The sequence below is a fragment of the Alosa alosa genome, chromosome 1 (assembly GCF_017589495.1).
Source record: "Alosa alosa isolate M-15738 ecotype Scorff River chromosome 1, AALO_Geno_1.1, whole genome shotgun sequence".
NCBI classification, from domain to species: domain Eukaryota; kingdom Metazoa; phylum Chordata; class Actinopteri; order Clupeiformes; family Clupeidae; genus Alosa; species Alosa alosa.
In genome coordinates this window covers 4386424-4398923 of record NC_063189.1, presented here as the reverse complement: position 1 = coordinate 4398923, position 12500 = coordinate 4386424, and the positions used below count along the sequence as shown (strand labels likewise).

The window sequence follows — 12500 nt, the reverse complement described above, 5'->3', positions numbered from 1 at the left end:
CCCCTCACACCCATGATGTTTATAAAGAAACACAAGAGCATTAATAATATACCCTTTTTTCACACAACTATAGCAATGTACACACATACACTTGCCTGAGTTGTGCGGTGTTTAGTGCGGAAGATATGCCTCCAAATGTTTCAGCTCACAACAAGTAGCCAAAGCTCTCCATGCCACTCCAGCCTTTAGCTCAGTCGCGCGCACACACACACACACACACGGTTGAGCCTCACACACTGCTTTCTCAGCTTTACACACACACATACACTCTAGCTCACTCCTACTGGCTCGATGACACTATTTACACACACACACACACACACACACACACACACACACACACACGAGTGATATGAAATTGAGAATGATGGCAAGTGCAATTGAGGTTGAGCTTTGCAAAACAGCTTTGTCTCTCTATGTGGAGTCACTGGAAGATAGCAGCTAATTGGACGTGTACCATAAGAGAAGCACAAAGAGCTGCTGGAAACTCTGAAATAAATAAACACTCTCACACACACACACTCACTCACACACACACTCACACACAGAGAACACTTCCGTCACAGAGGTCAGCAAGTTGCTGACAGACACACAGATGGACATCATGGGGTGGCTGATTGCACCACACACACACACACACACACACAGCTTACCTTGATAGCTAATTTGGCAAAATCCTTCTCTACCCAGGAGAGTTCAGAGCTGTCCTGTAAAAGGGAGTCATGGAGAGAGGTCAGAGAAGTGTGGACCACACACACTAGTGCTGGGCGGTATTCCGGTTCACACCGTATACCGGTGTATATTTTTGTTATGATATGAATTTTAATATACCGCCATACGGTGTATTTGATTACCAACGTTTGAAACGCAGCACAAGCCAGCCACAGTGTTTCAGGCGGGACTTTTTTTCACACGCGCAGAATGGTGCGACTGCGAGGGCATAGTGAGGATAAACACAAAACACCTTAAGTTCTTCCCCTGAAGTATGACCCTTAAGGCTTAATTTCTCCTTAGGTAAGGGGTTTATTTAAGGGTGTTGCACAGAATAATACCTTAAATTGTTTCTTTAGTTAAGGAAAAAATGTTAAGGGATACTGCATTGAAAGGGATTTACCGTCACAAAATTCTATTGAGATTGTTCAACAGCTGTAACTAGCTGGCTAGTAGGTGATGTCGTTAGTTAGCAACCCACCGAACACAGTGAAGTTTAATGATCTTATCATTCATCTCACCTTAAGAATATTCGCTGAAATTATCCAGGTAGCAAGTAAAGCATGTTATAGACATGCACTGAGCAATACTAGCTGGCTAGTTAGAAATCAGTGACTGACTTTTTTTATTGATGTTTTGCCTAGCGAACCAAACCGAAGCTCATGGCAGGCTAACAAGACATCCACATCAAGTTAACGTTAGCCTACCACTAACGTCATGTAAACCACACAATAACTACATTTCTGATAGGCCTATTTGACAGAGTAAGCATATTAACAGAGAGGTTTTATTTTAAATTGTATAATTTTCAAAAAAGTTTAATTATTGCAAGTTGCACTACTTTTTGTATTGGTTTTATACAAGATGTTTGTGAAATTTGCAAAGTAAAAGTTCTGTATTTTGACTGCAATTGTCTTTGCATTCTGATTAGATTCTTCATTAGAATCATGAGTGGCTCTTTGTAAACAGCATCATTTTCTGGGGCCATGCAAAACTGCATTACCACTAGTGTGGAGTTATTCTACATCATGACAGTAAAATAGACCATCCTTAGTCAATGTACTGCAGCAATTCCTCTCTCAACCTGTAGAAAATGCTGTGAACATCTGATTATGCATGGAAAAAAATACCGTCATATACCGTGAAACCGTAAGAATTTTGAAAAATACTGTGATATACATTTTTGGTCATACCGCCCAGCACTAACACACACACACTCAAACACACACACACGCACTTAAAACACACACATGACCAGTGGTCATTGTACCTGTAATCACCTGATCACTTTAACACTATACAGTCTCTTGTCGCTACACGCTTAAAACAAATTGTGTTGTTTTTTTTAACACATATCTAGTCCAGACAGGGAGACACAGTTTGTGTTGTTTTTAACACATGCTTTTGTTATACTGTGTACACGTTTCAAACAGATGTGTTGAAAATAACACAACTTGTGTTGTTTTTAACACATCTCTATAGTTGGATAGAGTTTTAAGGGTGTAGGTGCCATATGTGTGAATGTGGCTTCAGAGACACACAGGGCAGGGCAGGAGGGCAGATTACTACCCCAGGGCCTGCTAGGGGGGCAGATTACTATCCCAGGGCCTGCTAGGGGGGTAACACTCATCATGAGCCAGTGTTGGCGGAGAGGCCATGGGACCATGCAGAGCCCAAAATGATATTACACACTTGCCCAGGCATTTCCCAGCACCAGAGAGAGAGAGAGAGAGAGAGAGAGAGAGAGAGAGAGAGAGAGAGAGAGAGAGAGAGAGAGAGAGAGAGACTGATTACCACACACACCCTTCACTTCCTCTTTTGCCTAACTTATTTCTGACAGCTCTCTTCCTTCCTGTTCAATTGTCACACACACACACACACACACACACACACACACACACACACACACACACACATCTATCTATCAGAGGAAAGAGCTTTGAAAGCTGGGGGAGCTGTGGCAAAAAACACACACGGGCACCTGGGTTCAATCTGACCCGCGATCCCGCACCCACCTGGGTTCAATCTGACCAGCGGTCACGCACCCACTTGGGTTCAATCTGACCAGCGGTCACTTCCCAATCCCAACCCATCTCCTGGTCAGTCGCAGCAGAAGGACGACACAGCGGAGAGTCCCAGTAGCCCACCCACCCTGCCGTCCTCGCCGGACACCCTCTACACTATCTTTTCCTTCCAGATCTTGTCTCTCTCTCTCTCTCATTCTCTCTCTCTTCTCTCACACACACACACACCATGTCTTTCCCCTCACACCCATGATGTTTATAAAGACACACAAGAGCATTAATCATATACCCTTTTTCACACAACTATAGCAATGTACACACACAGACACACACACACACACTTGCCTGAGTTGTGCGGTGTTTAGTGCGGAAGATATGCCTCCACATGTCTCAGCTCACAACAAGTAGCCAAAGCTCTCCATGCCACTCCAGCCTTTAGCTCAGTCCTCCTCTCAGTCGCACACACACACACACACACGGTTGAGCCTCACACACTGCTTTCTCAGCTTTACACACACTCACACATACACTCTAGCTCACTCTGCAACTCCTACTGGCTCGATGACACTATATACACACACACACACACACACACACACGGTCACACCCCCAGTTTATTGTGCAATGGGGCTGGTGATGGGAGGATGGACTCACTGCCACCGGATCAGGAAACGCCGGCACTTCCTGTGTAAACCATGTGTCAGAGTGAGGCCACAGTCGGTCCAGATTACATCTGTAATCCGTACCTACACACACACACACACACACACACACGCACACAAAATCGTTGCACACACTCACACAAACAATGCGCACACACACAAACATTGTGTACAGACACACAAACATTGCGCCCACACACACACACACACACACACACACACACACACACACACAAACACAAACATTATGTACCCACACACACACACACACAAACATTGTGTACCCACACACACACACACAAACATTGTATACACACACACACACACACACACACAAACACAAACATTGTGTACCCACACACACACACACAAACATTGTATACACACACACACACACACACACACACACACACACAGAGACAGCCTCTTTGACTCCATCTCTCTGACACACACACCAACACACAAATAATAAAAAAAGAATAACTGCAAAGTGCAATGCTCTTCCATCCAATCAATGTACCGCACTGAGAGATGTACCACACTGAGAGATGTACCGCAAAGCAGTACAAAATATGACCGCCACTCAGTCCTGCAGAAATATATATCACGCTTGTCAATTTCTCTCCATCTCCTCCTCCCATCCCCAGCCTACTGGTTAGTGTGTGTGTGTGTGTGTGTGTGTGTGTGTGTGTGTGTGTGTGTGTGTGTGTGTGTTGGGGCAGCCGTGGCCTACTGGTTAGGGCTTCGATCCAGTAGGAAAAATGTGGGCGGGGGTGGTCTAGCACTGCTCACCCATGCCCACATCCATGGCTGAAGCGCCCTTGAGCAAGGCACCTAACCCCTCACTGCTCCCCGAGCGCCGCTGTTGTAGCAGGCAGCTCACTGCTCCTGGTTAGTGTGTGCGCTTCACCTCACTGTGTGTTCACTGTGTGGTTTGTGTGTTTCACTAATTCACGGATTGGGATAAATGCAGAGACCAAATTTCCCTCACGGGATCAAAAGAGTGTATATACTTATACTCTTGCAACTTCCTGTATGTAAATGAGTGTGTGCATGTGTGCGTTTGATTTTTGTGCATGTGTGTGCTTCTCTGTGTGACGGATTAAAACGAACAACAATGGTTCCGTGTCATCCTTGAGGAGCTACGCGCCTCACATTGCTGTTGCCTGGCAGCAGCTACACTGGACAGACAAACCAGAGACGGGAAGGAGTAGTGTGTGTGTGTGTGTGTGTGTGTGTGTGTGTATCACTGAGCAAACATCACCATTTGCCACAGAGGGGGAAAAGCAAAGGAGAGTGTGAGCTGTGCTCAGTACACAAGATAAGAGCAGTGTGTGTGTCCAGCAGAAATGTATGAAATAGCCTGAAGGCAGCAGGGATTGGCCAAGAGGAGCCTCAACATTTACACATACAGTACCAATGTGGGAGATGAATTGAGTTACAGCAAAGCCAAGAGGAAAGAAATACTCATCAGCTCCACTGGATGGGATGGGAGGAGAGGGAGAGGAGAGGAACAGTAGAAAAGGACAAAGGGCTGGGCTTGAGACATGAGAGATGTTCAGAGTCCAGGAGGAGTTCAGCTGTTTGTTGGTGACATTCTCATTTGTAAAGCACGGTGATTTGGGCAGCCGTGGCCCACTGGTTAGCACTCTGGACTTGCAACCGGAGGGTTGCCGGTTCGAGCCCCGACCAGTGGGCTGCGGCTGAAGTGCCCTTGAGCAAGGCACCTAACCCCTCACTGCTCCCCGAGCGCCGCCATTGTAGCAGGCAGCTCACTGCGCCGGGATTAGTGTGTGCTTCACCTCACTGTGTGTTCACTGTGTGCTGTTTGTGTTTCACTAATTGGGTTAAATGCAGAGACCAAATTCCCCTTACAGGATCAAAAAAGTATATATAGTTATACTGATGTTCTGGGCGTCAATGGTTCAGTGCACACACACACACACACACACACTCGTCTGGCCCACAACGCAGGGAGTGAGGAGGCGACGGAGGAGAAGGACCAAGGCTTGCGTTGCTCCTCCTGGACAGAGGACGAGTTGGGTCTTCATCTCCCATATCTTCATGTTATCACACACACACACACACACACACAGACACACGTACACACATTTCATCCACACTTCAGCCACCAAGGAGCTCTGATGGAGGTGATGTCAGACGTTAGAGGTCACAGGAATGACCGGTCAGATGAGTGAGTCCTGAGTGGACCACTGATGGGCTATCTGTTTCAAGTCAACAGCTGAGACCACAGGGGGAGAGAGTATGGATTCCCACTTCCCTTTCCAAACACCAGGGGGCAGTGTGGATCTACTGCCAGTGAAGCACAAGGGTGAGAACGAGAAGAAACAGTCATGTTCCAAGTATCAGACGAGCAGAGGACTAGCCAAGTATGAACATGCACAGCAGGAGACAGGGAGAGGCAGAAAAGAGGGAAGGAGAGAGAAATGGAAGAGTAATATACACATGCATATGCAGAGTACAGCTACCGTGTGTGTATGTGTGAGAGAGAGAGAGAGAGAGAGAGAGAGAGAGAAAGAGAAATGGAGGAGTAATATACACATGCATATGAGAGAGAGAGAGAGAGAGAGAGAGAGAGAGAGAGAGAGAGAGAGAGAGAGAGAGAGAGATCAATCAATCAAGGCAGCACCGCCCTAGATCACACGATGCAGTACACCTACCTCGGCTTGACCATAACAGCATCGGGGAGCTTTAGCATGGCAGTGAATGCTCTAAAAGAAAAGGCTCACAGAGCGCTATATGCAATAAAAAGAAACTTCTGGAACATAAACATACCAATTAAAGTTTGGTGCAAAATATTCGACTGTGTTATCCAGCCTATTGCGCTATATGGAAGTGAGGTATGGGGTCCACTCAGTGTGCACAGCTACACTAGATGGGACAAGCATCCTGTAGAATCCCTACATGCAGAATTCTGTCGATTAATTTTAAAAATCCAAAAGAAAACACCAACCAATGCATGTAGGGCAGAATTAGGCAGATTCCCATTGGCCATCAACATACAAAAGAGAGCACTTACATTCTGGATGCATCTCCAAACAAGTCCCAGAGACACACTTCATTTCATCGCAGCAAAAACTCAAGATCTGAACCCCGACAAGAGTCCTCTGAGTCAGCTTGTGCTGAGACTAAGCCAGCCAAGCTCTGCTCAGCCAAGCTCTGCTTTTAGACTAAATCTCAACCAGAATATCCAGAAATCTAAAGAAAAATATTTGGAACATTGGCATAATGAAACAAAAAAACAAAACAAACTAGAATGTTATCGGTCCATAAAATCTAAATATGAATTAGAAGAATATCTCTCTACTGTCAGAGATATAAAGCAGAGACAGATCTTGACCAAATACAGACTCAGTGACCACAGCCTAGCCATAGAAAAAGGCAGACTAAGAAAGTCATGGTTGCCAAGAGAGCAAAGAGTCTGTGGTCACTGTATGACAGGTGAGTTTGGGACGGAGGTGCACTTTCTTCTTCAATATAAGAAATATGAATTTATTAGATACCTACTTCGATAAATTTACCAACCTAATCCCGGAGTTCCGAAACCTGGGTGAACAGGAAGTACTGCCTGTCTTACTTGGACAGCAAGGACAGACAGCAGCTCTTGCTGCTAAATATGTCACTGAATGCCATAGAGCGAGGGACAGTGATTAGACACTATACACACTATACACATGAAATACCTACCATTTTCAGCACAAACACACACACACACATTTATATGTATAAATGTCTTATCTTTCGTATGTTCTGTATTGTATTGTTTGATGTCCTGCTTTGGCAATGCAAAGAAATATATGTCATGCCAATAAAGCTACCTTGAACTGAATTGAGAGAGAGAGGAGAGAGAGAGAGAGAGAGTGAGTATCGGTGTTTGTGTGAGAGAGAGTGTGTGTGTGTGTATCCCCCCCCTTACTGTAATCTGACCAGAGAGAGGGGGGTCAGTCTGCAGTCTGAGAAAGGAGGAGGTCAGACTCCACTTGAGAGATAAACAAAGAGCTCAGTGAGAGAAGATGAGCCTCTTGGATCTGAGCCAGCCTCGGAGTGTGTGTGTGTGTGTGGGGGGGGGACACTCAGACAAGGACACACACACACACACAAGTTCAGGTTTTATAATGTGAGTAGGCCCATTGGAGGATGCCAAAGACAGAGTGACCATGCTTAAATGAGAGAGAGAGAGAGTGTGAGTGAGGAGTGAGAGAGAGAGAGGGGAGTTGTTCAGGACATGGTTGTTGAGAGTGCTTGAGCTGCAGGTTTCTGCTGTACAGGAGATTGCCTACACAAAGAGAACATCACAGACAGGTCATCACTGAACACACTCCTCCATGGTCAGGAATTCATCCAAGATGTCTGCTCACAGTGGAGTGTGTCTGTGTCAAGAGTATGAGTGTGTGGTCTATTTAAACATGTGAGCTGAATGTGTCTGTGTGTGTCTGTGTGTGTGTGTGTGTGTGTGTGTGTGTGTGTGTGTGTGTGTGTGTATCTGATTTGTGTTTGTAGTGCGGCGCCCCATGTCTAGCCTCTCCTCTGTGTGTGTGTGTGTGTGTGTGTGTGTGTGTGTGCGTGTGCATTCTCAGAGCTGCTGGCTCCAGTCAGGTGAGGGGGGGAACTGAGTGCTGTGGAATGCAAAAGTGATGAAGGAAAGCTGCAGAGGTCCAGCTATGGAATGTGTCTCTCTGTCACACACACACACACACTCTCTTCCTAGAGTGAGGAGGGGGTGACTGAGTGAGAAAGACCAAACTTGAGGCTGAGAATGGCTAGCAGCACGGAAACGGCAAACTAGATTTGAGTCTTCTATTTCAACACAAGTGTGTGTGTGTGTGTGTTGGAGTGGGGGGTCTCAACCTACAGCATGAGACATAATGGTCAGAGGTCAACAGCTCCTCTCCCAGCATTCTGCCAGCAGTGTCGCTACAGGACACACACAGCCCCTTAATCCCTATGATTCACCTTCACTTCTCTGCTCTGTATTAAAACAGGTCATACTCAGGGGAGGGGAGGGGAGGGGGGAAGAGAAAGAAAGAAAGAAAGAAAGAAAGAAAGAAAGAAAGAAAGAAAGAAAGAAAAGGAGAGAGAAAGTTAAGGATAGAGGTGTGTGTGAGCATAGAGTTAAGACTAACTGCTGGGGGTGAAACTTGTTAAAAACCTCCAATTCCCCAAACCTCTGTGAATGAACCCACAGCAGGTATAGAAAACAATAAAGACTTATCTCCACACACACACACAAACCTAGACAAGCCCTGGACTGTAGAGCTCATTGCAGAGGTGACTAAGAGCTGTAAGCACTGGGTGCGCCCTGCGTTCAGAACTCACGAGTGCCCACTTGTCTGAGAGCACTGGGTCGAGGTGGGCACCAAGTAGTCATCACTGTGCCACGTGCTTTACTGCCACCTGGTGTCAGGAGGCTCTGAAACCAACTGATCCTGCAGCACATGACGGGACGTGGCGTAAGCTCTCCACATAGGCACAAACAAAGGCAACATCAATAAGAGCACAGCATGGTGTTCTGGATCAGGCCAACCGCAGGTACCATTAGGCTGTAGGATCGATCAATCGATCGATAGATACTTTATTGATCCCCATGGGGAAATTCAAGAAATCATTAGGCTGTAGCATCATTATCTGTAGCATTCATCACATGGGGGAATTCAAGAATTCATTAGGGTGTAGCATCATTAGGGTGTAGCATCATAAGGGTGTAGCATCATTAGGCTGTAGCATCATTAGGGTGTAGCATCATTAGGCTGTAGCATCTTTAGGGTGTAGCATCTTTAGGGTGTAGCATCATTAGGCTGTAGCATCATTAGGGTGTAGCATCATAAGGGTGTATAATCATTAGCCTGTAGCATCATTAGCCTGTAGCATCATTAGGGTGTAGTATGATGCTTTTCAACCAGGCAGCGTGTAGGGCCGTGTGGGCAGGCTTCCCCATGCCTATAGTGGCTTGTAGGCAGGCTTCCCCATGCCTATACTGGCGTGTGTTCAAGATCAGAGAAGTGCTGATCTTGATCTTGGTCTTTCTTTAAGGGCCCTAATATTACATTACATTTGGCAGCAAAAGGTCTCAAGAGAGCTATTACTACAGCTATTGTGCAGTTTTGAATTGGCAAATACATTCTGCCATGCTATCAAATTAGCTTAGCTGGTTAGATTAGCTTGAATTTGACACAAGGCTTTCATTTTCCAAACTCAATCAAACTATCAAAGTTGGTTATGATGAGCTCTACCTCAGCCCTTCATAATGCCACACATGAAGAGAGCTTATTCGAGACAAACAGGTGTCTTCACTTCCACTGGCCGCCTAGCCGCCTAGACACACACGGGCTAAAGACCTGAGGACAGACACCCTGTAGGACCCTGGGGATACAAACACACACGGGCTAAAGACCTGAGGACACCCTGTAGGACCCTGGGGATACAAACACACACGGGCTAAAGACCTGAGGACACCCTGTAGGACCCTGGGGATACAAACACACACGGGCTAAAGACCTGAGGACACCCTGTAGGACCCTGGGGATACAAACACACACGGGCTAAAGACCTGAGGACACCCTGTAGGACCCTGGGGATACAAACACACACGGGCTAAAGACCTGAGGACACCCTGTAGGACCCTGGGGATACAAACACACACGGGCTAAAGACCTGAGGACAAACACACACGGGCTAAAGACCTGAGGACACCCTGTAGGTCCGCGGGGACACAGACATCTACTAAAGGATTAAACGTAAACGCGCTGCCATGGAAACACAGAGGGCTTCCTTCCTGAATGCTATTAAACAGCGCTGGAATCTTCTGCTATTAAACAGTGCTGGAATCTTCTGAAGATAGATGTGCAGTAATTACTTCCCATCACAGTGATTGATTAGCGAGCATCGACTTGCCGTTTATCACATCTCTCTCTCTCTCTCTCATTCACCATGGCAACCCCACGCTCTAGAGGAGTCTGAGGTGGTACCAGTCTCAGCTGCAGTGTAAAGTCTGCAGTGATGAGCAAAGCCAGGGCAGATAAGCCAGCCACAATACTAGACACACACACATACACAGACACACACACAGACACACACAGACACACACAGACACACACAGACACACACAGACACACACACACACACAGGCACACAAACACACACACAGGACAGTAGGTAATGAGAAGAAAAGCTGCTTTTGAATACATATGGGTATACAGGGCTTAAAATTAATTTTTCAAAATGGTGGGGAATTCCCCCCTTAGGTTCTTCATGTAGGAGGGATTTACACAATTTGGGATTGGGGGCGTCGGTCCCGACATAGTCATCAGCAATGTTAAATATACTGTAGTGGCCATCCTAGATTCTGCTTGACTCTCTCCACACACACCAAACACCCAAAAACACACACATGGAAAATTATGGCTTAATTCATGGCAATTCATTAGGTTTTCTATGTCATTGGATAAAATAAATGTTTAAAAAATTAACAAGTCGAAAAAAATCTTTCTTAAGACAGGCTGTAAAGTGTATGCGGGAATTTCTCGCATTATGATGTCTGGTTGTGGGACTTGAACAAATTATACGCAATACCCGCAATCCCGCAGCGCAATTTAGGCCATGGTATACAAACACTACTCAAACACATACAAAAACCCACACGACACACCCACCCAGACACCCACACACAAACCTACGACACACCCAACCACACACCCACCCACCCACACACAAACCTACGACACACCCACCCACACCCACCCACGGCTGTTGATAAGGAAAAAAGCTTGGAGGAACAGCCAGTCAGTATTTAGAGGCTTTGGCTGGAGGAACAGCCAGTCAGTATTTAGAGGCTTTGGCTGGAGGAACAGCCAGTCAGTATTTAGAGGCTTTGGCTGGAGGCTGACAGAAGCGTGTAAATCAAAGCCCCGCCAGAGTCCTATCAGAGCACCGCAACTCAGGCAGCACAGCTCTTTACACCAGGGAACACACCAGGGATCAGGGAAAGTGAGGGAGACGGGGTGAGAGAGAGGATGCTGAGGGAAAGTGAGGATGAGACGGGGGGTGAGAGAGGATAAATGAAAGAAATACAAAAGTGAGAAAACAAAATGAAATGAAATCTGCGGTGATGAAAAAGGGGGGGAAAAAAGCAACATGTTCCACTGGAGCATCTTCTCAGAGTAAAACGCCATGGCAACGCCCCCACCCCCCTTTGTGAGAGGGTGAGGAGACCGAGGGGATCTGTGAAGGGGAGAGCAGCCTGGTCACGAATCACCACTTTTACAGCACCCATCTCCTGCAGTGTGTGTGTGTGTGTGAAGAGTGGCTGTGAAGGAGCCGTCTTAAATGTGTGAATGGTGATTTATGAATGAAAAATGAAATGCAGAATGGAGCAGAGGGGAACGAGTTATGTGAACGGCAGACACAGAGAGAGAGAGAGAGAGAGAGAAAGAAAGAAAGGAGAGAGGGAGAGGACAGAGTGTATTTCTTGCCAAGAGAACAGAGAGCACGTGTCACATCGCCAAGGAAGGTCCACAGTCACTATGGCAACGTGCCGCCGAGCAATCGTGGGATACAGAAACACACATATGCATGCACGCACATGCATGTACGTGCACACACACACACACACACACACACACACACACAGTAGGACACAAATCTTGAGACTATTTGTTCATGTCCGCTGGGGGTTTGAAATGAAAACGTGGGAGTCTAATGGAATCCAAATGCCTTCAACCACCTGCTGCAATTAAAAGAGCCCCACCTGTAACTGGTCATCATCATCATCATCATCATCATCACCACCATCATCACCACCACCATCATCACCATCATCACCACCATCATCACCACCACCATCATCACCACCACCACCACCACCACCACCACCATCACCATCATGAGTAATCTGGGGCTTGACTGACAAGGGACGCTGAAGAGGCAAAATAACACACACAGCAGCTGCTCCAGTAGCTGCCATCAGACAACACTGGGTAGAGATCAGACAACATTGCAACACTGGGTAGAGATCAGACAACACTGGGTAGAGATCAGACAACACTGCAACACTGGGTAGAGATCAGACAACACTGGGTAGAGATCA

At 46.5% G+C, this 12500-nt stretch overlaps 1 protein-coding gene across 3 annotated transcripts in view; it reads right to left on the bottom strand.

Moving 5' to 3' along the window:
- Positions 1 to 12500, bottom strand: part of rps6ka1 (ribosomal protein S6 kinase a, polypeptide 1) — a 100253-nt gene that overhangs the window by 49144 nt on the left and 38609 nt on the right. Inside the window, exons 1-2 of one of the 3 annotated variants that reach the window (XM_048248833.1) lie at positions 3081 to 3237; positions 654 to 707 (exon numbers count right to left, since the gene is read on the bottom strand). The exons of 1 other annotated variant lie outside the window; for it this stretch is intronic. In XM_048248833.1, the coding sequence (XP_048104790.1) occupies positions 654 to 707; positions 3081 to 3122 (96 nt within the window). In that variant the 5' untranslated portion in view covers positions 3123 to 3237. Of the gene's footprint in view, positions 1 to 653; positions 708 to 3080; positions 3238 to 12500 lie in introns of those variants that run through there. One more of the 3 variants, XM_048248816.1, reaches the window with a different exon arrangement.